The following is a 25,790-nucleotide window of genomic DNA, read 5'->3' as shown; positions in this document are numbered from 1 at the left end:
TTAACACAAAACAATAGTATTCGTATGAATAAAAATAGTCTCCCAACACTAATGGCGTAAAGTAATGCTAAATAAAATGTGAACCTATTACTTGGTGTATTTGGGTTAATACTTTATAAAAAAATTCATTTTCCACTGTGTGATGTTCAAGTGTGCTTCTTGTGTATTTTTAAGTAATCAGAATACTGAACTGTTTTTGATTCAGGTGGTAAAACCAATCCCTATCAAAGGAGATGGATCTGAAGTGAGTAGCTTGGCAGCTGAGCCTCAAGGAGAGGGCCAGGCAGGCTCGGCCTCACCAGCCGCCAAGGGCCGCCGCAGCCCGTCTCCTGGCAGCTCCCCGTCGGGGCGCTCCGTGAAGCCGGAATCTCCAGGAGTGCGACGGAAGCGGGTCTCCCCCGTGCCTGTAAGTTAAGATCCGATCCCAGTGTATTCATTCCTGTCATTTTTCAGCATTTCACAACACTGTGCCACATGGCCACAGTTTTCAAAGTGTGATCTGAAGGCTTGTGGAGGACCCGTGAGGTGCTTCGTGGAGTCTGTCAGGTGACAACCGGTTTTGTACTGAAGCCAGTGTGTTGTCTGCCTCATTCAGTACACTGATAAAGGAACTGATGAAGTTGCTGGTGTTTTCACCCCACTTACCACTAGACGTCAACGTTAGAATCGGGGTTTCCCCTCTATTAGCACACATTCGCTGTGTGAATAACCGGTTTTGTTCTGGCGTTTCCTTATCTCCCCTCCCCCAGCATTGCTCTACCTTAGGGAATTTGTGCTCTTCCTTGCTGCATATTGTCTATGAAGAAAAGAGCTACTTTGATTTAAGAACGCCTTTGTCAAAGAAATAGAAGTTTTTTGAATTTCAGCTTATTGGCTATTTCTTCTGTGATGCCCGGTAAGATGGGACACTTGCAGAAAGCACTTCCGCCACACCTGAGAGCGCCCCATCTCGAGGGAAAGCATCTGCGCAGTTGTTGGTGTTGCAGCGTGAACCGGTCATCCTGTTTTCATGGAAGGAAACTATTAATTGGAAGAACGGCCAACAAAGTATCATTGTTCGGTCATGTGTTTAGCAGACATTTTCCCTAAAGTGAACTAAATGAAACTGTCTCTTCAAAGAAAATGAAGTATTTTTATCCCCTGATAAGATTGAGGTTCCAAAGCAAAAATTAAGATTTTAGAAAACAGTTTCCACTATGCTTGACTGTTTTAAACTTTTCTGAGACTGATGATATGAAATATTTTTAACATTGCATAGTTAAGTATATCTATGTGACTTAGTAAACTAATTTTTTTCCAAATAATTAGTACATGTAGAAACAAACTTATTCAGGATGTAAACTGTTTACCATCTGGATTTAATGTGCCAGTAAGAAAAAACAGACACTGTTCTTTCATATTCACGGCTGCACGCATGAGTGAGGCTGGAGAAAGGGCTCAGTAGTTGAGGGCACTTGGTGCTCTCCCCAGCACCCACAAGGTGGCTCGCCACTGTGTATACCTCCAGTGTTGGGACCTCGTGGCCATCGCACATACCCAGTACACATATGTCCATGGCAGCAAACTCTTGCACACGTAAAATAAGAGTAAATAGATCTAAAAGAAAATAGAGACTGCTGTTTGAGCTTTGGGCTCATGTTGGGGAGGGGGCATGATGATCACATTTACTATCGTAGAAAATAGGCATAATTTTGTGGAAAGGCTTGCAAAATACTCCCTTCCTCTGGTAGCCAGGTTCTTTTCTATACGTTTACTTTAATCAGCACACATCACAGCAGATATACAAACACAGCTTTCTATGTTAAATGAGACATCAAAGAGACAAGATAGCAAAAGGACTGTAGAGGCTGCTGGTGGTGGAGATTGCATTAAATCGCTCCCTAAGTTTGAGGCGTAAGTGAAGGAATGGCAGCAAGCACAAGGAAAACTTTAGGTTTTCCTCACAGTTGTTAAAGCAAGTAAGTCTATCCAGAGTACAGTTTTATTACTGACACTGTAACGACACTGTAACCGACTCATACATTTGAGAGCTGAGGGCAGGAGCTGGGCCCTGCTCCAGATGGCCTCCACCCAAGCCAAGGCTGCTCCTCCACTGCTTCATTTGCAGAGCACAAACCTCCCAGGAGTCTGCCTCCTAGTGGGCCAGAAGCTGCTGGTGCACAGGCTCTTTTCAAGCCCCCCATTTGAATCTCGATGATTTCATGAGGCATCAAAGGGAAGGAGGACCCTGATCATTTATAAACAGAACCTTACCTTCCCATTCCCTTCCCCCACACCACCTACTTCTAACACACAGTAAGGATGAGCTAGACAGCATTAGCCTGAAGTTGTTCCTTATACTTGGAAATCAGACTGAGCTTTAATCGGCCACAGGCAGACAAACAGAGAGCACATTTGTTACATAACTAAGGTGTGCCTGTCACACACACCCGATATGGCAAAGGCTCACTGTAGCCAGTCCAGCAGTTGCTTCACCTTGCTTTGTGTTCAGCCTATAAAGCTGGCTGAACATTGCTGAATCAGCTCTCTGGAACTCCAGGTTTTGAGTGCTGCCCAATTCATGGGATCGTTCTTTGCTCAAGTAAATTGTTATCTGCAGTCTTTCTGTTAACAACAGCCTCTTCATTAGCCTCAGGCAATCACTGGCCTATTTTGTCTATGTACTTGCCTTTTATGGGTAGTGTTTTATGGCAGCACCTTTGACTTTGATCGTGTCCCAGCATGCATCACTGCTCCATTTTCAGTTGTTGCATATTCTTTTGTGTGACTGTACCACATTCTGTTTATCAAATGGGCTGCTTCTCCCTTGGGGTATTATGAATACGACATGCAGGCTTGTGTGTGGCTATGTTTTCATTTCTCTTGAGTGCATGCCTAGCGGTGGGATTCCTGGGTGGAAAGTTAACATTTTTCAGAAACTGTTAGACCGTTGGCCACGGCAGGTGTACACTTTACAGACCACCAAAGGGTTTTGGTGCCATTTATTCCATTTTGACTGTTCAGTACAGGCGTCTCTACCAACTGTAATTCCTACTGGGTATTGTTGACAAGATGAAGTTCTGGGGGAGTGAATAGCACAGTGAATTTGTTGCTCTGACCACAGAAGGTTCTGGACGGCCTCTGGTCAAGTTTTAAAGGAGGAAGAGCCTCCCCGGGTGGCTGGGGAGGAGTCCATGGCAGTGTTTGTGCACCCCTCATAGGGAGCTAGAAGCCTGGAGATTGCACGCGTAGCGGACACTTACCGCTAGAAATGGCTTTCTGCCTGCTAAGGCAGTCACTTTTTATGCCTTTAATTTTGGTACTTTAGAAGACCCAAGTTTGTAAAATGACCATATGGTTGTCTCCCAGGCAAAGAATTATCATCACTTGTAGGAATGACTGAGATTCTGTGAGTCCTTCTGAAATGAGTGTGTCAGATAACAGCATTTTGCTCTTCATTATACTTCATACATGAAGCTTTTTTTTTTCTGGGACTATAATACGCCATTTGACTTCCTGGTATAACCTGTTTTTGAAATGTTAATTTCTTATCAAGAAGTGAGAACTTTACTTAATAAAACAACATTGTAAAGTTTCAGAGCGGCAGAATCACACCCCCACGGAGAGCCCCCTCACCAGACGGCTTCTCACCATACAGCCCAGAGGAGACGAGCCGCCGGGTGAACAAAGTGATGCGGGCCAGGCTGTACCTCCTGCAGCAGATAGGACCCAACTCCTTCCTGATCGGAGGAGACAGTCCAGACAATAAATACCGGGTGTTCATCGGGCCGCAGGTAGGACTTGACGCTATTTTATGTTTTATTAGGATATGGTACCATTTTAAGTCTGTTTTCTATTAAATCACTTTGTGTGTGTGTGTGCACATGTATGTGTGTGTGTGTGTGTGTTGTGGTTAGGAACTGAAGGCACAGACAGCTTCATGTGCCCTGTGAAAGTGTTCCTTCATCCCCAGACACAAAAGACTTCTTTTGGTCTCCCGTGTGGTGGTGTTTTGGTTTTGGTTTTAGTTTTAGTTTTATTATGCAACAGGGCCTTACTGTGCCCTCTAGCTTGTTTCAGATTCACTTTGTAGCCTCGGCCTGCCTGCATTCATAGTGATCCTCCTGTGTCTCAGCTTTGCAAGTCTTAGAAGTACAGACATGAATGTACCAGGCTCTCAGGTTTATATGGCCTTACTTGACATGAGTTAATTCTGTTTAGTAAACTAAAGTGAGTCTAAGGTGCATCTAAGCCATGTGTGATGTCTTTACTATAACTTAATACCTTGAATAAATTAAATCTGTTGACTACCTTCATTGAAATAGATTAATGCATGCACATATCTGTATCTTTACATATGAGAATAATGAAGAATATTAATAGAAACTTTAATAAAATGGACTTAGAAATGCCAAAGCAGGATGGACATGAATGTTCTCGTGGGACTTCATAGATCTACTAACCCATGGTTTTTCTTTCTGCTCTTCAGAACTGCAGCTGTGGGCGTGGAACATTTTGCATTCACCTATTATTTGTTATGCTCCGAGTGTTTCAGCTAGAACCCTCTGATCCAATGTTATGGAGAAAAACTTTAAAGAATTTTGAGGTAATTTTTTAAATATGCAACTGTAGTGTAAAATTGGCAACAGACTCGTACGGTGCATGTTGAAATTTTCCAGGCGCACAGAATTCAAATGGACAGTCCCCATGTTGGGCACTTGAAGCTATGTAAGAAATATCTGACACCTCTACAGGTTCTTCGGTGATTCGTTGAGCGATAAATAAACAGTAAATGCTGGCTTGCTGTAAAAATCGTTGTTCTTAGTAAACTGCTTTTTTTTTGTTTTAATTTTAGTTTTATACAAAATTTATGCAAATAAGATGAATAGTTCACTTCTTCATATCCATAATCAGGGCACTGATGTCATTGATACTGTCTTTTTCCAATGTTAGGTTGAGAGTCTGTTCCAGAAATATCACAGTAGGCGTAGCTCAAGAATCAAAGCTCCGTCGCGGAACACCATCCAGAAGTTTGTCTCACGCATGTCAAATTCTCATACACTGTCATCATCTAGCACGTCTACATCGAGTTCGGAAAACAGGTTCGTACTTGTCTGCTGTTACATCATAATTTAGGAATAATTTTTTTACTTACAAAATTGCTATACAATGGTATAATTATTGACTCTTGGCTTTTCATGTTCAAACCAAAGGTAAAGGGTTACTTGAAGGGTCACTGTGAAGACATTTTGCTCTACACACTGTAGCGCTAGAAATGACGTATTAGAAATTAACTTATTCTCCATTCTTGTGAGAAGCAGGTGCCAGTGTAAGTTAATGAGCAGCTGCTATGTCCGACCTTACCTTAGCCATGCCCCTGATAGTGATTCTATTTTTATGTGAGGTCGATTTTATCACTGTTTCCACAGATAAGGAAGCTAAGGCACTGTGAAATAGAAGGAAACATCTTTAATTCTTTTATAAATAAATCACATACAAGACAAAGTAATTTTCCAAATTCATTTTCAAATATCGGATTTTTCTCTTGTATAACAACAGCTCTCCATTCGTAGCTGTTCTTAGAGAGTCATTGTCTGGGAGAAGATAAGGATTTTCTTATTCAGCAGGCTGGTCGGTTGTAGCTAGGAGGTACAGCAGCCGTCACTCAAGGTTACTACTGAAAGTCTGTAATGTTCCACAAACTCTCCATTGCCCAGGAAAGACAACAAAGACAAGCTCTGAAGGACACAAGATGCAGCCTCTAGCATTACATGGAGACTGTTACGTGCTCCGTCACATAAGTTTTCCTTCTATTCCATGGGACAACCTGTCTCAGTGTCAAAATGAGGTGGTTCAGTTACTGCAGAAAGGAGAAAGGCATCAGTGTTCCTGGGCGCCCTGGCTTGAGAAGCGCTGTCTATGTTAGGTCTCATCTTTATCTGTCACAGTCTCTTTACCTGTTGTAACCGCCTCAGGATTAACGAAGCACGTTTTTCATCTGTGGGAAGCACATATTTTTAAATGTTTTAAAGTTTGGAGCCAGTGGACGACTTTAGAATCCTAGAGTTTCGTGTTACTTGTGAAACTGAAGGTCTTCTGGATTACTTAGACATGGATGAAGCCAGAGCAGGTGTTGTACCTCACTGAAGTAACAGCACAGCCAGACTTTGGGTACCTTGATTCCTATCCCAGATTTCTTTCTGTTACCATTCGTCTCTTCGTAATAAATGGGGGGTTGGTTTTTCTTTATCGGGTTTCCAAAGCCAAACTCACTTTCTGCTTTTTGTTGAGGAAAGAGAATAAATGTTTAAAGATAGATAGCTAAAGCTTAAGTCAGAAGTTTCTAAGGTGAGCAAGTCACCTTCTTACTTTGAGTCGAATTTGAGGTTTCCAAGTGCATTGGTGTATCAGCAGTGTAAACACAAAAGTTTAGTTGTCATATTGCAATATATTGTATAAGTTTTGTTCCATGTAACCACATTATTTTCATAGAAAAACTAAAATCAAAAGGAAACCTAAGCCAGGTGTGTTTGTGCACGCCTTTAATCCTAGCACTCGGGGAGGCAGAGGCTGGCAGATCTTTATGAGTTCAGGACAGCCACGCTACACAGAGAAACCCTGTCTCAAAAAAACAAAAAGGAAAGAAAGAAAACCTAAAAGGGAGTCATTTGGGTCTCTAGCTTTATATAAATTTCAAATGGTATTTCAAAAGAATAGAAAAAACCATAGAGGCTGGAGACACGACCCAGCAGTTAAGAGCCCTGGCTGCCATTTCAGAAGACCCAGGGTCAGTTCCCAGGACCCACATAGTAGCTAGCAAACATCCTTTATAACTGCAGTTCCAGGGGATCTCACACCCTCTTCTGGCCTCCACAGGCACCAGGCATGTGACATGTAGATATACATACAAGGAAAACACTCATATACATGCAATAAAAATTCAACATAAAAAATTAAAGCAAATTGAAAATACACAGAATGCTACCAAAAACTGAAAGAGGAAAAATGATCCTAGATCTTCAGTATATAAATAAAATGCAAAAATAAAATGTTCACAAAAGAAAATTTTAAAGAGACCAGAAAACATGTCAGTCCACCCAATAGCGTTTTGAAAAATACTTAATAAAAAAAATACACCAGGTGGAGAGGAGAAAGGTGGGAGAAGGATGAATTAGAACAAAGTATAATGGCATATATGTGTGGAGATGCCATAGTGAAATCCATTACCGTGTACTTTTCACATCAGAGTGTGGTGTGTGTGTTTATATATATAAAGAAGAAGAAGGGGGGAAAAAAAACCCAGCAGATTTTACTTATATAATTAAGGGAGCTTTTGTAATGAAACAGTTCTGTTCTTAAATGGAAACATTTTCATATCCTGCTCAAGAACATGCCCCAGTCAGAGCTGGTGCATGTGAGAAATGTTTTATGTGTGGCTGTTTCTCAGTGTCATGTAATGAAAATTTACAAAAAGCTTTCAGTAGCCAACAGCAGATGCATGATTAAAGTATACCCCCATTATAGCCAGACAAGGTGCGTGCATGTAATCCAAGCGTTCTGGAGGCTGAGGGAGGAGGATGGAGAGTTTGAGGCCATTTGGGCTGAGTAGCATTTCCAGGCCAATTAGAGATACGCAGTAGGACCCTATACCCACTGCCAGAAGTAACCATGTTATAAAAATGTTATGTAACCATTAAAATTACACCTTTAAAGACTATTAAATGATATAGAAAATGTTGATAAGTGAAACCTTATTTGGGTTATATTGCTGTGTCTTATATGTACCAATTTTATGTATGAAATTATTATAGGTATATAAATATTAGGGCAAATTTATAATTGTCAACAATGTTATCTGTTATAACAGATGACTTGTTTTTCTTCAAATGTTTACGGGCCACTGGGTCAGTGTTAGAACTGTTCAGCCCTGCCCTTGCAGGCTTGATGATACGAAAATGAATGGATGTGAACATTTCCCACGAAACTTTATTTACAGAAGTAGGCCACACACTGACTTGATCGCTTTGCAGTCTGCTCCTCACTGTTCTGTGTTCCTGTAACTTGGCTTCTGAAATATCAAAAAAGTAGACACAAAAATGTTTATAATGATTTCTTAAAACGTAAATTTAAGAATACATCCTGAGTGTCAATGGTAGGCAGATATATATAGATAGATTTTACATATATATCTGTAAAATCTATCAGATCAGTGGAACATTATTCCACTGTGAATATGTCCATGGCTGGACATACTGTAATCCCAATCTGGGGCAGGGGGATCATTTCAGGGATACAAATGTTCTTTCCTGGCTTGTAGTTCCTGCCTTGAACATGCACAGGAGAGACCGCCTGACTCACACCTAGGATCTGTGAGCCCAGTTCTGTGGCCCCTCAATTCCTGTGTGTTAATATAAGAGGTAACTGCGCCGCCGCTATCTCACGGTGCCGTCGAACAGGAGTCTCTAGCTAATGCGTGCATATTCCACAGGAGTCTTCTAGACGTTGGTGCTTAGCGTTTTGCTCTCTTCCCTGGCAGCCTCAAGGATGAAGAGGAGCAGATGTGTCCCATATGCTTGTTGGGCATGCTGGATGAGGAGAGCCTGACTGTGTGCGAAGATGGCTGCAGGAACAAGCTGCACCACCACTGCATGTCAATCTGTAGGTGGCGCTGCTCCCCCCGTGCTCAGCCTGGCTGTACTCTGGCTCATGGCTCTAGTTAGGATTACAGTCTGGCTTGTGGGGAGATTGGCGAGAGCAGAGGAGAGCCCTGCATGAGCTCCGTGTAAAGCTTTCAACAAGCTGGGACTTAAGATCTGTGTAGACTGAAAAGTGCAGGGTATATAGGGGTGCAGATGAAAGTGGAAGGAGCTCAGACTTAAAAAACTCCAGCCCAGAAGCTGCAAGTGTGGAATGATTGGGACACCTGGGCGGGTTTCCCAGAGGGCGAGTCTGAAAGGCTAACCACAAAGTGGAGGGGCCAGAGTAGAGTGCTCTGAATGGTAAGGACAGCAATATTATCATGTATGAAAAAGTAGCATTTGCATAGGTAGAAGCATCGGGATAGTGTACTCTGCTGCATCGGCCAGCTTTAAGACTGATGCCCTATCAAACTGTTGGAGGCTCCTCCCAGAGCAGTCTTAAACTAATTGCAATGAATGTTCAGGACTTAGAAGTACTTAATGTCAGCCAGGTGCCGTGGTGTACTCCTTTAATCCCAGCACTCAGGAAGGCAGAGGCAGGCAGACCTCTGTGAGTTGTAGGCCAGCTCGGTCTACAAAGGGAGTCCAGGACAGCCAAGGCTACACAGAGAAACCCTGTCTCGAGGAAGAAAAGAGAGGGAAAGAGAGAGAGAGTTAATGTTAAGCATTTACATTTTGGTGGTGTTTTTTTCTTTATATTTTTCAGGGGCAGAAGAATGTAGAAGAAATAGAGAGCCTTTAATATGCCCCCTTTGTAGATCTAAGTGGAGATCCCATGACTTCTACAGGTAGTAATTTTGAATTACTGATTTGTATATGTTTAACAAAAAAAAATTAAAGCAATGTTCTCTAACCTGTCATGGTGGAACACACCTATAATCTCAGTTCTTAGGGGGCTGAGGCAAGAGGATCGTGAGTTCAAGGCTAGCCTGAGCTACAGTGAAGCCTTGTCTCAAAAGAAAAATGTACAGTGTGACGTACCTGTTAATGTTTTGCAGCAAGTTTTGCTGTTTTTCATTTTAGCCACGAGTTGTCAAGCCCGGTGGACTCCCCTTCCTCCCTGCGAACTGGGCCGCAGCCAGCCTCACCGCAGCCCATGGCTGGATCACAACGAAGGAACCAAGAGAGCAACTTTAACCTTACTCATTATGGAGCTCAGCAGATCCCTCCCGCTTACAAGGATTTAGCTGACCCGTGGATTCAGGTAAGGAGGGTCACTTGTTTGTTTGTTTTTGTTATTTTTCTTGTTGCTGTGACCAGAATACCTGGCAGGAAGTTACCACAGAGGGAAGGATTTGTTTCAACCTAAAGTTCAAGGTGTTCCGCCAACTTGGTGGGGCAAGCATGGCAGCGGGATCAAGAGTGGCTGGTCACGCTGCAGCCACAGGCAGGAAGCAAAAGAAGATGAGCAATTGGCCAGCTCGTCTCGCCCCCTCACTCAGCCCAGGGACTGGTGCTGAGCACTTAGGGTGGGTCCTCAGTTAGCATGACATAGAAAGTCCTCAATAGACATGGCAGTCAGAGGGGCTCAGCAGAGAGCTCAGCCAGTCACTGCCTGCCTTCTAAGCAGGGGATCTAAGTCGCTGTCCAGCATCCTGTGAAAAGTTGGGTGTGCTGATGTGCATGCAGTTTCTGCTATGGACAGGTAGACGCATGGGGCTCAGTGGCCAGCTGGCCTAGCCTAGTTGGTGAGCCTAAGAGAAGAACCCCATCTCAGAAATAAAGACAGCACCTGGGAACACACCTGAGGTTGACCCTTGCCCTCCACACATACACCCATGCACCCGTGCACCTCCACAACAGTATGCATAAGCAGAGTAACTTTTAGTTAGGAAAAGGTTGACAATTGCAGTTATCTATCAGGTATCGTGAAGACTGAGAAGTGGTCAATGTTTCTTTAATCATCAGACATTGTTCTTAGTATCCCCTGGGTTCATTTATTTTTCATCCATACAGGTGTTTGGAATGGAACTCGTTGGCTGCTTATTTTCTAGAAACTGGAATGTAAGAGAGATGGCCCTTAGGCGTCTTTCCCACGATGTTAGTGGGGCCCTGCTGTTGGCCAATGGGGAGAGCACTGGAAATGCTGGAGCCTCCAGCGGGTCTTCCCAGACCAGCATCTCAGGGGATGTGGTGGAGGCGTGCTGCAGCGTCTTAGCCATAGTCTGTGCTGACCCTGTCTACAAAGTGTACGTTGCTGCTTTAGTAAGTACTTAACCATATTTTATGAGTTTGCTTTCTTTTATCTTTTGTAGGTATCAGTTTTAGGAAACAATAAATCTTCTTTACGGTACATTAACTTCAGAAAAATCCTTTTTTTTTTTTTTTAATCCTGTAGTTTTAAGAAGTCACAATATTCCCATTTTATCTGTCCATATAATTTTACTAGTTTTAATGTGATTTTTTTATGCACTGTTTACTTTTCTACTGTATAGCAGTAGTGTCTTACTGTGTATACATTTTCTTGAATGAATACATCACATATGACCATGTTAAAACCTCTTGATGGCTTGTATGGTGATGCCATGCCATAAACCCAGCACTCGGAAGGAGAAAGATAGAGGATCAGGACTTGAGTTGCTCTTCAGCCATATAGGGAGTCCAAGGCTAGTGTGGGTAATGTGAGATCCTACCTCAAGGAAAAAAAAACCAACCAGTCAACAATAAGATTTCCTTTGAAGGTTGTTTTTTTTTTTTTTTTTTTTTTTTTGGTTGGTTGGTTGGTTAGTTATCACATATTTCTCTTCTCAGATTACCTCAGCTTAGGACATTTTCTCTGATGTGTTTTAAATGTACTCAGACTTACCTTCAGTTTTCTGGGTTTTGTTTTCTTCTCCCCAGAAAACACTGAGAGCCATGCTGGTATATACTCCTTGCCACAGTTTGGCAGAAAGAATCAAACTTCAGAGACTTCTGCGGCCAGTCGTAGACACCATCCTAGTCAAGTGTGCTGACGCCAACAGGTGAGGCCTCCCGTTAAAATGCCTGGCACCAGACCTCACACTTAGCGTCTGATACAGTGTGTTAGTGAGGCTTTGAATATTGCTTTGAAACATGAGATCTGAAATTAAAACATGGATCTTAAAGCCTGTAAGAGCTAGGGAAAGACACCCGAAGGACAAGTAAAAGCCAGGCTGACAGACTGCATGGACCTGCTCATCTAATGTGCGTGATTGTAGCATTCTTAACCTCTGAAGTCCCACGACCAGAACACCAACTGGCATATAGAATCACAAGGAGTAACCTTACCTCATTATACTTGCCTCTGCCTCACATGGATCGGAAAAGAATCCTGTTCTGTCATTTTTAATTGAACAGAATTTTACTGTAACTATGAGAGATTTTATCAGGCTTTTAAGTTTCCTATCTTCCCCCAATAGTCTTCAAAACTGACAGAAATGGAGAGTGGTGATAGAAGTGAGTGTAGGCCATGGCTCTTAGGTGCATGGACAGAAAAGCTCACTTTCATTTAATAAGGCACAGCAGGCATTGCTAGGCAGTGACCTTCTCCATCCCAGCAATTCTTGATGGGCAGAGTGCTCACACTTCTTGTTTTGCTTCTGCTGCTGCTCTCTTCAGAGTGCTCCCACTCGTGTTCCTCCTTCCAAGTCATAAGCTGGCTTTGTACAGAGCCTGTAAATGCACAGGGCAAATCTTGTTTCTCAGTATGACGATGGGTTTAGATGGCATGTCCTGTGTAGCCCGGAACTCTGGGTTGTGTGTGCTGGGTCGTTGCTTGAACAACTGAACACATAAGAAATACCGTAGAGGGACCTGATGACACTTGGAGCTCTTCGGTGAGTGGCCGACTCAATATCCCAAATTAAGGCTGCTTTCATTTCTTTGTAGCCGCACGAGTCAGCTGTCCATTTCAACGCTGTTGGAGCTCTGCAAGGGCCAAGCAGGAGAGCTGGCAGTCGGTCGAGAAATACTTAAAGCCGGTAACGACTTCCAATTTAAGATTAATGTACTGTTTCCCTTGACCCAATATTTGTCACTTTAGATTTGTTATAAAATATTGAAGTAGTCCTATTGATTTACGCAGCTGTGTTAAAAATAGGGGTTAATCTAAGAGAAGTCTGATACCACCCAGAACTTTTTTATAGGCCTTCCCCTCATTTAACCAAGTTTTGTTTTAGAGTTTTACCACGCTCTTCTCACTCCTGTAGGATCCATTGGTGTCGGTGGCGTTGACTTTGTCTTAAGTTGTATTCTTGGAAATCAAGCTGAATCAAACAACTGGCAAGAACTGCTGGGCCGCCTCTGTCTTATAGATAGATTGCTGTTGGAATTTCCTGCTGAATTTTATCCTCATATTGTCAGTACTGACGTCTCACAAGCTGAGCCTGTTGAAGTCAGGTAATTTTTTTTTTTTTTTTTTTTTTTTTTTGTGGGAATCAGAAGCCTCTTCTTCCTCCTTGCTCAGGTGGTATCCTAACACCTTAGTATTTGATTATCATAAACACCTGGAGGGTGGGCTACTTAGTTAAACATCTCTAAGTTCTTCATGCCAAATGGGTTTTGTGTACAGAGGCAGGCTATAAGTTGCCCTTTTTGAAATGTGCCTATTTTCTCAGTACTTTGAACTTGTCTAGTAATTGAAGGTGTTTTGTTTTTTCTTTCAGGTATAAGAAGCTGCTGTCCCTCTTAACCTTCGCTTTGCAATCCATTGATAATTCCCACTCCATGGTTGGCAAACTCTCTCGAAGGATCTATTTGAGTTCTGCGAGAATGGTGACCGCGGTGCCCACTGTGTTTTCTAAGCTGGTAGCAATGCTGAATGCCTCTGGTTCCACTCACTTCACCAGGATGCGCCGGCGTTTGATGGCGATTGCAGATGAGGTGGAAATCGCTGAGGTCATCCAGCTGGGTGTGGAAGGCACTTCAGATGGCCAACAGGACAGCTTCTTGCAGACATTGGCCCCTGCGAGCTATCCAGAGAGCAGTTCCCTTGAGCACACAGTCCATTTAGAGAAAACTGGAAAAGGGTTACGTGCTATGAGACTGAGCGCCAGTTCAGAGGACATTTCTGACAGACTGGCCGGCATTTCCGTAGGACTTCCTAGTTCAACAACAACAGAACAACCAAAGCCAATGGTTCAAACAAAAGGCAGACCCCATAGTCAGTGTTTGAACTCCTCTCCTTTGTCTCATTCCCAGTTAATGTTCCCAGCGGTGTCAACCCCTGGTTCATCGGCCCCATCTGTCCCAGCTGGCTCTGTAACAGACGTTTCTAAGCACAGACCTCAGGCATTTGTTCCCTGCAAAGTACCTTCTGCATCTCCTCAAACACAGCGCAAGTTCTCTCTGCAGTTCCAGAGGAACTGCTCAGAAAACAGAGACTCAGATAAACTCTCCCCTGTCTTCACTCAGTCGAGACCCCCACCCTCCAGTACCATACACAGGCCAAAGCCATCTCGACCCATCCCGGGGAGTACAAGCAAACTGGGGGATGCCTCAAAAAACAGCATGACTCTTGACCTGAACAGTGCTTCCAAGTGTGAGGACAGCTTTGGCAGTAGCAGCAATAGTGGGAACGCCGTCATACCCAGCGATGAGACAGTGTTCACCCCAGTGGAGGATAAGTGCCGATTAGACGTCAACACTGAGCTGAACTCCAGTATCGAGGACCTCCTTGAAGCATCCATGCCTTCAAGTGACACAACAGTCACTTTCAAGTCCGAAGTTGCTGTCCTCTCTCCTGAAAAGGCTGAAAATGATGATACCTACAAAGATGACGTCAGTCATAATCAGAAGTGCAAAGAAAAGATGGAAGCTGAAGAAGAAGAAGCTTTAGCAATTGCCATGGCAATGTCAGCATCTCAAGATGCCCTCCCCATAGTTCCTCAGCTACAGGTTGACAACGGAGAAGATATTATCATCATCCAGCAGGATGTGAGTATAGAGTCTTGACGCTCTCACAGTTTCCTTAGAACGTGTTAAAATCTACTAGAAATGATGCTTTCGGGATGAGCTGACTGTGAGCATTTTCCATGTGTAAGTAAGTGATAATTTTTAGTCATTGCAATAGCAGTACTCAGCGTATTTCAGAGATACTTCAGCTGGTTCTGAGCTGACTGTCACTAACACACTTGATACTGGTGGTTAACAGTCAGAGGTCAAATTCATGGGTGACTTGGGAATCACTGTTTTCACAGACTAATTTTACAGAATCTTGCTCTTTGAACACTGAAATAATTGTTTTCATTTAATATGCAGACACCAGAAACTCTACCAGGACATACCAAAGCGAAACAACCTTACAGAGAAGACACTGAATGGCTGAAAGGTCAGCAGATAGGCCTTGGAGCATTTTCTTCTTGTTACCAAGCACAAGATGTGGGGACTGGAACTTTAATGGCTGTTAAACAGGTTAGTATCAGGAGCACAGGGTGAAATTGTCCAAATTATGAAATGATGCGCGCGCACTATGAATACGCAGGACTCGATGCCGGTGTCTCGTTTGCTTCAGTGTTAGAGTCGTTTCTTTGGTTTGGTTCTGGAGACAGGGTTTCACTGTGTAGCCCAGGCTTCCCTGAAGCCGGGGACCTTCTTGCCTCCACTTCCCTAGCGTTAGGAATACAGGACTGTGCCACCACACCTGACAGTTTTGGAAAGCTTTAGACTCAAAGTGGATGTTCCCAAAAGTGGCACAAACATGAATTCTGATTTTAAAAGTTGAAGCTAGTCTTTGTAAGATGCAGTGTGAAGATGCTCAGATGGTTGTCGTCCCTGCCCCCTTCCACCTGTGCCAGCTGATGGCTTCTCGAACTCTGTATCACCAGCATGCTTACCAGGATGCAAAAATAATTAATGACTTCTCGTTTAAAGTCATAGTGCTTTTCCTCATTTGCTTTTCTCATTTTTACTGTTCTACACTGTTGCAGTCTTGGCTACAGCGCCTTCCTCTTTTGTCATTTTTCTGGTCTTCTACGGTTTATTCTGCTATATTCTCATTGTGTAGAATTTCCTGACTTAGGTTTCCCAGTCGACCTGTTGCTTTTGCAAGCATACTGCATCCATGAGGGTAAATGCCATTTGCTGTCGATGTGTAAGATAGTTTGGATTTGGCCATGTTAGATCAGATTGTTTTGAAAACTTGGAACATCAAAGCTCAAAACCTTGTTAATGTGTTGATTGAAACAGGTGACATACGTCAGAAACACATCTTCTGAGCAGGAGGAGGTGGTGGAAGCATTAAGGGAAGAGATCAGAATGATGAGCCACCTGAACCATCCCAACATCATCAGGATGCTGGGCGCCACGTGTGAGAGGAGCAATTACAACCTCTTCATTGAATGGATGGCGGGTATGTTCACTTCTTAAGGCGGAAATGAACACGCAGACTCAGCTTCCTTCTACTAGAGCACAATTCACCGAGTACTTCCTTTATAAATAAATACTTTTAGATCTCTAAAAACGAGCCACTTTTAATATGCAGGTATACGCAAAAACATTTTGTGTATACTTTAAATCTAGTAAACATTAAAAATTTCCATCTTGCTGTCTTGTTTTGTTGTACTTGGAATTGAGCCCAGAGCCTTGTGCATGCCATGCAAGTACTCTACCCCTGGGATGTATTCCCTGCCCAGAAGCCTTTCTTAACAGTGACTTTGTGGCTTTGGTGTATAAGAATCTGTGTTTTCAAACCTGGCCTGCATAAATTCCATATTTTTCTGGAGGGTCATCACTAGTTGTATAGATTTAAGAAATGTTTCTAACAATATAAAAGTAACGTTACTGAGCAGGGCTTGTACCTGCAGTCAGAGCCCTCACAAGGCTGAGGCAGAAGGATGGTCGTTCCAAACCGAGCCTGTGTCATAATAGGTGAGAATCCGTCTCAAACAAACAAACAGAACTAAATAAATTAATGTATAATTGTAAAACTTTACTGCAGATATAATAGCACTGAGGCACAAACTTAAACCTCATCCTCTTGAACTGAATTCATTTCTATGATAATATAGCAATGACTCAAGATGTGATGGCTAGGTTATTTAGCCAATTATTTATGTTCTTGTGTGGTTCAAGAGTGCATTTCTAGGGGCTAGAGAGATGGCACAGAGGTTAAGAGCACTGGCTGCTCTTCCAGAGGTCCCGAATTCAATTCCCAGCACCCATATGGTGGCCTACAACTATCTACAATGAGATCTGGTGCCCTCTTCTAGCGTGCAGGTGTACATGCAGGCAGAATACTGTATACATAATAAATAAATCTTTTTTTTAAGTACATTTCTAGTTCACGTTTGCCTATGCTTACTAGTGTGGATGTGTGCCCATGTGCATGCAGATGTGTGAGGTCCGAGTGCTGTTACAGTCGCCTCCAGAACACACCACCATGCCTAGGTTTTTATGTATGCTTGGCGGGCTCTCCACCTACTGAGCTGTCTCCCCAGTAACACCCAGTAGTAGTTCTTAAGTCCCTCCCCTGCTGTTTCTCAGGAGGATATACTGAATGTTGATGTGTTGGCTCTAAGTATTTATAAACGAGCTTCATTAAGTTTGTGACTTGCCCCATCAGAGACAGTACATGGTATTTGACGCCTCACTGCCTTCTTGCTCCTCCTGCTCTCTTCACCTTCTGCTAAGTAACACGTCGGTGCTGTGTTTACTTCATTCTGTAACACTTGGGTTGAAAGAAGAAGGGAGTGGAATCTACATTGCAGAAATAGTTCAGTCTGAAATTTACAACTTTTACTGTTTTCTGAAATAAGCTAAGCTGGTTTCATGAGGGTTCTGCAGAAAATGTTTCCTAATTTACAGTTTTGAGATGATATAGGAAATCAGTTTTCCTTCTGACATGTTTAACATTTCATATGAGCTCATATTGTAAGCTTAAGAAATAGAGTGTGATAAAAAGCATAGCTCTGACCAGGTTCACAATTCTGTTGTCTTTCAGGAGGATCTGTGGCTCATCTCTTAAGTAAATATGGAGCGTTCAAGGAGTCCGTTGTCATTAACTATACTGAGCAGTTGCTTCGTGGCCTTTCATATCTCCATGAGAACCAGATCATTCATAGAGACGTCAAAGGCAAGAATCCCAATTATTTTCTATTGACAGTAAGAAAACAAATGTCATTTTTAAACTTGACCTTTGCAGGTTTCTAACACAAGCTTTTAAATTTGGGGTTAAATAATCCTATGATCATTAGAGCTAAAAGGACCTGTGAGAGTTGCTCAGTCTGTCTTTCTCATTAAGTAGATCGGAGTGTACAATACAAGAAAGGAAGTGTGGAACTGAGGTCTCCTGACCCCCACCTTGGCTTTACAATGTATACATAAGAAAATCCATAAGATCTTACAGTTTCAATTATATCTATTAAAGGCAACTTGGATTTTCTGTTGTGAGTCTCTTGGGAATTTGACAATGTGCTGAAGTGCTGTTATCATATTAAATTTTATTAAACTCTAATTATGAAATCAGCGTAGAGTTTGAATTGGCCTATGTTAGTATGTATCAGTAAGACTTGGTCTCAAAATGTAAATTGTACCAAAATTTGAATTCTGGATAGATTTTGCTGAAATCATCATTTTCAGGGTTTTCAATCCTTGATTTAAAGGGTCTTTAAACGTACTCCTTTATCTCCACAGACCTTATGCCTTTGCTCTTCAGAATTTCCTTCTGAAGCTTTAGGTTAGACCCACACTAGAGAGCCTGCGTGTGCCTTCAGCAGAAATGGCCCAGAGGAAGACGAGAGCAGCTTTCTCTGAGGCTGTGGCTGTGCCCACATCGCCTTCGTTCATTAGCGGGACCTCACAGGGCTCTCAATGTATCCGTACTTGATTTTAAAAGACTGTCTCTGTTGACAGGTGCCAATCTGCTCATTGATAGCACAGGTCAGAGGCTGCGAATTGCGGATTTTGGAGCTGCCGCAAGGCTGGCATCCAAAGGGACCGGTGCAGGAGAGTTCCAGGGACAGTTACTGGGGACAATTGCATTCATGGCGCCTGAGGTGGGTGAGAAGACAGCACTGTGCTAGGCTTTTTCACAGTAAGATCCAGTACGCACTGAGTTATTGGAAGCCCATGACCCTGTAAGCTAGTTCTTAGTAGTACCCTGCATTTCAGACACTCAGCCTTCCCACTTTTGTCTTAACAAAATTATAAAAGACGAGTTTTTATAGGTTTGCTTAAAGGCTACCTCAACACAGTTAACACACACTCAACACGTAATTGTGGGGTTAGTTTGTAATAGTTGTTTTGTAGTAAAACAAAAGTGTATGTGGTAGAAATAGGCAAAAGTTACCTTTCTCTGGGAGGTAAACCGCAGGCCTTGTCTGTCAGCATCTTAACAAGGTCCACGGTTCTGAATGTGGCCTGTCCTGAGCTCTTCGTGTTCAGTGGAATGACAGTTTGTTTGCTTGCCCCATTATCTAGAGGAGGGGCCTGCTTTGGAATCCTGTGATGTTTTTCTTTGTGCCACATGGACATTAAGCTTGTTGATGACATTTTAAAGTGGTCCATGAAATTGCTGGACTGTTACATGTGCTGTCCACGTAATTTGTGCCGCTGTTTGCTCTGATCACTTCTCTCTGTTAAGTCACATTTCCCAATTCACTCTGCTTTGTTTTAGGTACTGAGAGGTCAGCAGTATGGTAGGAGCTGTGATGTGTGGAGTGTTGGCTGCGCTATTATAGAAATGGCTTGTGCAAAGCCACCTTGGAATGCAGAAAAACACTCTAATCATCTTGCGTTGATATTTAAGGTGATTATGATACGACAAATACGTTTTCAAACTGGCAGAATCCAGTCCTCATGGGTCACCCCCACAAGCTCTGTTTTGTTTGTTTTCTGTTCTGTGTGAGAGTGTTTTGCCTGTTTGGGGTGACATACGTCTGTGCACCATATGCGTGTCAGGTGCCCACAGAGGCCAGAAGAGGGGGTCGGATCCCCCGAACCGGAGTGATGGCCTCTATCTGCCAATTTTAAAGAGACTTGTTAACGTATTTTTGTAGATGGAGTGTGTGTGTGCACGGTTGTGTGTGAGGGTGTGTGCATGCCAGGACTAGTGGCAGTATAACGGCCCAAAGCGTTGGCCCTCACTCTCCTCTCCGTCTCGTTTGCGGTGGGGCCCTTCTGTCGGCCGCTGCACTGCATGCTCCAGGACCATGAGCGTTTACTCCAGGGGGTTCTCCTGCCTCCCACCCCACTGTAGGACTGTAAGCTTACAGACATGCATGTTCATACCTGCTTTTCACATGGGATCTGGGGATCCAAACTCAGGCCGATCATCACGCTCACACGGCGGACGTTCACCTCCTGAACCTGCTTTCTAGTCTACTCCCCCAACGGTGTTTTGTTTGGGGGGAGTTGTGTTTTGTTTTGTTTTGTTTTGTTTTTTGAGACAGAGTGTCTATATGATTCTGGCTGCCCTTGAAAAGGGAGAACCGCCTGCCTTTGCCCCCTGTGTGCTGGGATTAAAGGTGTGCCCCACACTGCCCGGCTCTGCTCTGGAATTTTAACTTTTGACTCATCTGTGCTCCCTGGAAGGAATTTATTTCTTGCTGTCAAGCCCAGGATTAGGCGTTGCACTGTGAGTAGAGTACTTAAAGCCTGGGCTGACTCAAGAGTCAACAGAGCTGTTTGGCTTTTTTTATCCTCCCTGTGAAGGAAAAGCAAGAGCAGCGAGTGATTACACTCGGGAAGGTGGAAAGGGATGTCATTTCCGTTTGTCTGATGGGGTGGAAGATGTGTGAGCACCCACTCAGAGTCTCCAGACAGAGGTGGGATCACCACAGCTGTGTGTGAGCGAACACTCAGTGTCTAGATCACAGACTTTTAGGGTTTTTTTCCTTCTGTCAGTTTGCATTTTTTAATAATCATTCATGAGCTTCCTAATGGGAGGGAAAGGGAAGAGTTTTGTTATGATTGAGAGTAAGTAGGTAGGTTTAAATTACTGAGATTCACCCTGACCTGTCTGTAGGATAGCCAGCTCCTGTCTGGGCAGGGCAGCACACAACTATAGTTGAAGTGCTCTGGAGGTAGAGGCAGGAGATCCAGGCCACCAGCCTGTGCTGAGACCTTAGCAAGAGAGACAAACAACAAAAGTAAATCAGTTATTTACAGTGCTTGATACTGAACTAAGAATCATCCAACACTGAAGAAAAACTCACTGCACACACCGTGTAGATACACTGGGAGGCTGGGAGCTCCGTGTCTGTGTTCCATGCAGAACCATTGCAGAAGCTCAGTGCTCTGGCTTTGTCTCCGGCAGATCGCTAGTGCAACTACCGCGCCATCCATCCCATCCCATCTGTCCCCGGGACTGCGTGACGTGGCTCTGCGCTGCTTAGAACTTCAACCTCAGGACAGACCTCCGTCAAGAGAGCTACTGAAGCATCCTGTCTTTCGTACTACGTGGTAGTTAATTGTTTAAATCAACTATCATGGAGACAGGTTGTACAGCAAGGAAAGAAGAAAATGTGGGCAACCACATTGCTAATCTGCTGGCCCTCACGCCACTGAACAGCTAGAAATGAGGCCAGTGGGGAGCCCGTACCTAAGTATGTGATTGACAAATCATGACCTGTACCTAAGCTCAATATGCAGAAGTCCACACTTTGTGCAGGAACTGTAAACCGTGCCTTTCCCAGGACTGGCTCTAGGTGAACAGAAAAGCGGTGGAGTTTGCATGATTAAGTAACAGAAGCAGAAATTTATTTTTGGAGCACTTTTTCAGCAATATTAGCAGCTGAGGGCTCAGGATCTATTTAATGTGTCACTTCTTCCATTTCATCTAGTGATCACATCAGGGGGGTCTACAATTCCGTTGGGTTTTTTATCACTGGCTATAAAAAAATAAATCAGTGTCTGCCTGTTTTAGGTCTGAGTATCCTATGAGTAGCAGTAAGTACATGTGTTTTTAAAAGTTAATAACTTCTTTATGACCCACAGTTGATTTTTTTTTTAACTCCTGGTCAACTGTGGTTCATTGTGCATTTTACTGTTGGCCCGTTCATTTCGTTTTGGGAAAATATGGTTCTGTATTTTCATTTCACCGTCATTTGTGTTAAATATTCAGGGAAAGGTGATCTCTTCAAACCAGAAAAAAAAATAGAAGTAGGTGTGAAGTAGTTTATTAAATCTGTGCCTATTGCAGAGTTCTGTCTTCTCATTGGCATTCATGAAGGAGGGCTCCCTCCAGTCGCCTCTGCCCTCACCATGTGGGTCATATATAATCTCACCTAAGCGTCAGCTGTTCTCGGACACAGCTCACAAGGCAGAGCGAGCCTGTCTGGAAGTTAAGTGAACTGTTTCAGAGTACTTTGCTAGCCTATAGGAAATTCACACCATTTAAATCTTCCTCTTTGTAACAGTCCATCATTCATTCCCACTGATTATAGAGTGACTACTGTTTTCCTTCCGCCATGCATGTTTTCTGCCAGACCCAGCTGATAAACTCATTTCTGCCAGTCAGTAACGTTTTAAAATAGACAGTAAATTTGCTCTGCATTTGAAAAATGTTCAGAAAGAAAAGTGAACTAATTCCTGGACTTTGCACAACAGTTTAATTGTTTTCACCTTGAGTTGAATTCGGCTGCATGGAATCCTGAAGGAAAATGGTAGCCCTTCATTTGTATGTGTTTTAAATCAAGTACTGATTAGCTATTAAATGTAACTTTGAGATGTTAAGTTTTAACTCTTCAGAAGCCAGTGTGATAGAATTGGTTATTCTCAAAGACTCAGGATAAACTAAATAAGCTATATATGTAGTACATTTGAAGTGTACAACACAAATTGGAAGCAAAATAAGTTCCAAGATAAGTTTACAGGGATATATTGCAGATAATTTTCAAAGGCAGTTTTATGTGAATGTGCTTCTTAGTGAAATTTTACATTCCTTTGTTTTGAAAGATTGGCAATATTTGAAGAGTTAAAAATAATACAGAAATGTGAAGTCTGGTAATGCTAAATGTGTTGTACTTGACTTTTTTTTTTTTTTTTTTTACTTTTTGACTACTTAGAATTTTTACAATTCTAATAAGATTGTTTCCGAGTCTCTCGTGTGCAAGCTTTAAAGGACGCACTCTTGCCATTTATGTACTGGAAGATCACTGGTCGGATTAGTACTGTGTCTGACAGAGCTGTAAACTGTATGAGCTGAGGAACCTCAGCTAGTCAGTATTACCGTGTAATCAACATGCCCGCCGCATTTCAAACTCACCCCGGCCCCAGATGTCAGGCTCCACTGTGTTTGAGTTTGTCTGCAGCTCCCTCAGCTTGCTGGTAATTGTGGTGTATTGTTTTCGATGCAAATGTGATGTAATATTCTTATTTTCTTTGGATCAAAGCTGGACTGAAAATTGTATTATGTAATTATTTTTGTGTTTTTAATGTTATTTGGTACTCAAGTTGTAAATAACGTCCACTGCTGTTTATTCCAGTTTCTACTACCTCAGGTGGCCTATAGATTCTCTTCTACCAAAGTTCACTCTCACAATGAAATTCTGTGTTCTGTGTGACTATGATTCCTAAGACTTCCAGGGCTTAAGGGCTAACTCCTATTAGCACCTTACTATGTAAGCAAATGCTACAAAAAAAACCTCTGGGTTAAGAAAATTTGGCTTAAATGTATCCTTTGTTATTTTAAATATATCGAGATATTTTAATTAAAATTTTTACCCCTTTGAACCAATTTTATAGTATTTGTACCTATTTTGGTGTTTTTGTCTTTATAGTAAATAAAAGTTTTTGAACAAAAGTTAACTGGTGTCTTGGGTTTTTAAGTAATTCCATTGAAATAGAAAGGTGCTGAACGCACTGTAAATATTTTCTACGTCTCACCCTAGTCACACGTCAGCTGCCCGGTCAGACCCTTTTTACCCAGAGCTGCAGAACAGGATCGTGTGTTGCTGTCCTGAGTCTCATTCAGCCTAGAATCATGTCTCTTCCTTGGCTCTCGTATAACCATGTCTCACTCCTTCCTTGGCCTTCGTATTGTTGTCATCCCAGTGGCGATTGGTTTGTGGAAGACCCTCAGCCTGAGTGTGGTGCTTCTTCGGTGGGCTGGGATTCTGCAGGTGGGCTGGGACACTGCAGGCAGTGCTTGAGTTTTTGGCACATGGCGGTGGGTTTACACAGCAGCCATTTGTTCCTTGGCTGCTGAGATGACCTGAGCAGCACTACGAAGCCACCTTTACCCTTACTAAGGTCTCTGAAGAGGGATACTTTGAGACCACATAAATACCATTTGTTGTCCAGTTTAGCTGTGTGCTCTCAGCATTCTTGCCTGAGATATTACCCTGATAGTTGCCAAATGGTGGTTTTTCTTTTCATTTCCTCACCCCTCAACATGTGTCAGCTGGCATTTTGCTGTCAGGGAGAGACTTCTCCCATTTATTGATCAGATATCATCATGTATTTGCTCAAGTTGTCACAAATCTGTGACATTGACAGAATGCCAGTTTCTGAGGACTAGCATCTCTGTCTTTGGCTCGTGTACTAGTCTGGGTTCTGTGTAACAGGGATGAATATGTATTACAAAGGGCATTTGTTAGATTGGCTTACAGTTAGGCACTGCATGACCCAACTTTAGCTTTAGGCATGCTAGAGGCTGAATCACTGGTAACCTCAGTCCAGGAGGCCGAACGCCTCAGCAGTGCCATCTGCCACCGAAGGCCTGAGACATTTCTGGGGAGCCACTGGTCCCCCAACTGTGTAGGAAGGCTGAAGGAGCCGGGCTGTGATGGTGGCAGCGGCCAAAGATGAAGGCGGAGCAGCAAATGTCAGCTTTTCCTCGGGACTTCCTTGCATCTGGATCGCCATCAGAAGGTTAATCCTCCCGGGAACTAACAACCCTCACAGACCCACCCAGGTTGATTCCAGATCCAGTTGAGTTACAACCAAGACTGCCTACCACAGCAAGCCACCGGTTTTCTTTGGGAACTTAATACATTTAGCTCCATCTTCTGCTTGTGTCTTGTGTAGTCCTTGGAGCAGACATTTTTTTTTTTCTCAAAGACTACTGATTCCATTGATGGGCAAAAGCGTCTAAACGTTAAGCATATGCATGCATCAAACATATGGTAGCCCACTGCCGTCTACTGTTATTAGGTCATATATTAAAAAATAAAGGCAAGCTGAGCTCAGTGGCACACACCTGTAACCCCAGCACTCGGCAGACAGAGGTGGGGTATCTGAGTTCTAGGCCAGCCTGCTCTACAATGTGAGTTCTAGGATAGCCAGAGATACGTAGAGAGGCCCTGTCTCGAAAAAAACAAAAACAAATGTAAAAGCACCCAATCCCAAAGAATGAAGAAAAAGGGGGGAATAAAAGAATAAAGAACAGATGAGACAAATAGAAAATATAAATGTCAAACCTAAATCTACTGTCCAGTGATTATGTTGAATTTGAATAAGCATTCATATAAAAAAAAATAAGTAGGTCTGCATGTTAAGATAGATGGGCTAATGGCTACTGGGTGTTATAGCTCTAAGGTCCTTTTCACAAAACTAGAATCTGTAGTTTTGCATACATGCAAAATAGTATACAATATCTAAACCTACATGCGCATAGCTACACGTAGAAACCACAAGGTTGTTTTGATCAAACACCACCAGGGTCATGAAGCTCTCCTACTTTCTAAATTTGTGACTCTGCTCCAGGAACAAGCTGGAATCAACCCCAAGGCACTGGTTGATTTTAGCTCCTTCCTGTATCCCTCTCCCCTCTGTAAATCTCTTCATCCCCACACCTGGGTGTTTTGATTGTTTTATTTTTGTATTTTGAGACAGGGTTTCTCTGTGTAGCCTGGGCTGTCCTGGACTCTTTGTAGACCAGGCTAGCCTTGAACTCAGAGATTTACCTGTCTCTGCCTTCTCGAGTGCTGGGATTACAGGCGTGTGCCGCCACAGCCCCCTCACACCTACATATTATAGAAAGGGCCTTCTATTTGTCCACTCCCACCTCCCGGCTGCACCTAGGGGCTCTGTTTCTTACTGGACTTTTTGTTGTTGTTGTTTTGTTGTTGTTTTTTGAGACAGGGTCTTACTGTATAGCCCTAACTGCCCTGGGACCCACAGATTTTTGTCTGCTTTTGCTTCCTGCATGAGCCACCACACCCAGCTTTTCATTGTATGTGTCTTTAGCTGGCAAGATAACATTTCTAAGTT

At 43.0% G+C, this 25,790-nt stretch overlaps 1 protein-coding gene across 3 annotated transcripts in view; it reads left to right on the top strand.

Moving 5' to 3' along the window:
* Window positions 1-23,379, top strand: part of Map3k1 (mitogen-activated protein kinase kinase kinase 1) — a 60,440-nt gene extending 37,061 nt beyond the window's left edge. For 2 of the 3 annotated variants that reach the window (XM_021633609.2, XM_060385714.1), the window contains exons 3-20: window positions 206-406; window positions 3,573-3,773; window positions 4,469-4,585; window positions 4,933-5,081; window positions 8,516-8,637; window positions 9,385-9,466; window positions 9,702-9,882; window positions 10,635-10,883; window positions 11,520-11,641; window positions 12,528-12,619; window positions 12,848-13,037; window positions 13,304-14,573; window positions 14,898-15,050; window positions 15,825-15,987; window positions 17,578-17,709; window positions 18,489-18,631; window positions 19,252-19,383; window positions 20,893-23,379. In XM_021633609.2, coding sequence (XP_021489284.1) covers window positions 206-406; window positions 3,573-3,773; window positions 4,469-4,585; window positions 4,933-5,081; window positions 8,516-8,637; window positions 9,385-9,466; window positions 9,702-9,882; window positions 10,635-10,883; window positions 11,520-11,641; window positions 12,528-12,619; window positions 12,848-13,037; window positions 13,304-14,573; window positions 14,898-15,050; window positions 15,825-15,987; window positions 17,578-17,709; window positions 18,489-18,631; window positions 19,252-19,383; window positions 20,893-21,042 — 3,849 coding nt within the window. In that variant the 3' untranslated portion in view covers window positions 21,043-23,379. The remainder of the gene's footprint in view (window positions 1-205; window positions 407-3,572; window positions 3,774-4,468; window positions 4,586-4,932; window positions 5,082-8,515; window positions 8,638-9,384; window positions 9,467-9,701; window positions 9,883-10,634; window positions 10,884-11,519; window positions 11,642-12,527; window positions 12,620-12,847; window positions 13,038-13,303; window positions 14,574-14,897; window positions 15,051-15,824; window positions 15,988-17,577; window positions 17,710-18,488; window positions 18,632-19,251; window positions 19,384-20,892) is intronic. The other variant, XM_060385715.1, reaches the window with a different exon arrangement.
* The last annotated feature ends 2,411 nt before the right edge of the window (window positions 23,380-25,790 follow it).

The sequence above is a fragment of the Meriones unguiculatus genome, chromosome 6 (assembly GCF_030254825.1).
Source record: "Meriones unguiculatus strain TT.TT164.6M chromosome 6, Bangor_MerUng_6.1, whole genome shotgun sequence".
Taxonomy (NCBI): Eukaryota; Metazoa; Chordata; class Mammalia; order Rodentia; family Muridae; genus Meriones; species Meriones unguiculatus.
This window is presented reverse-complemented; position numbering and strand designations above follow the sequence as displayed.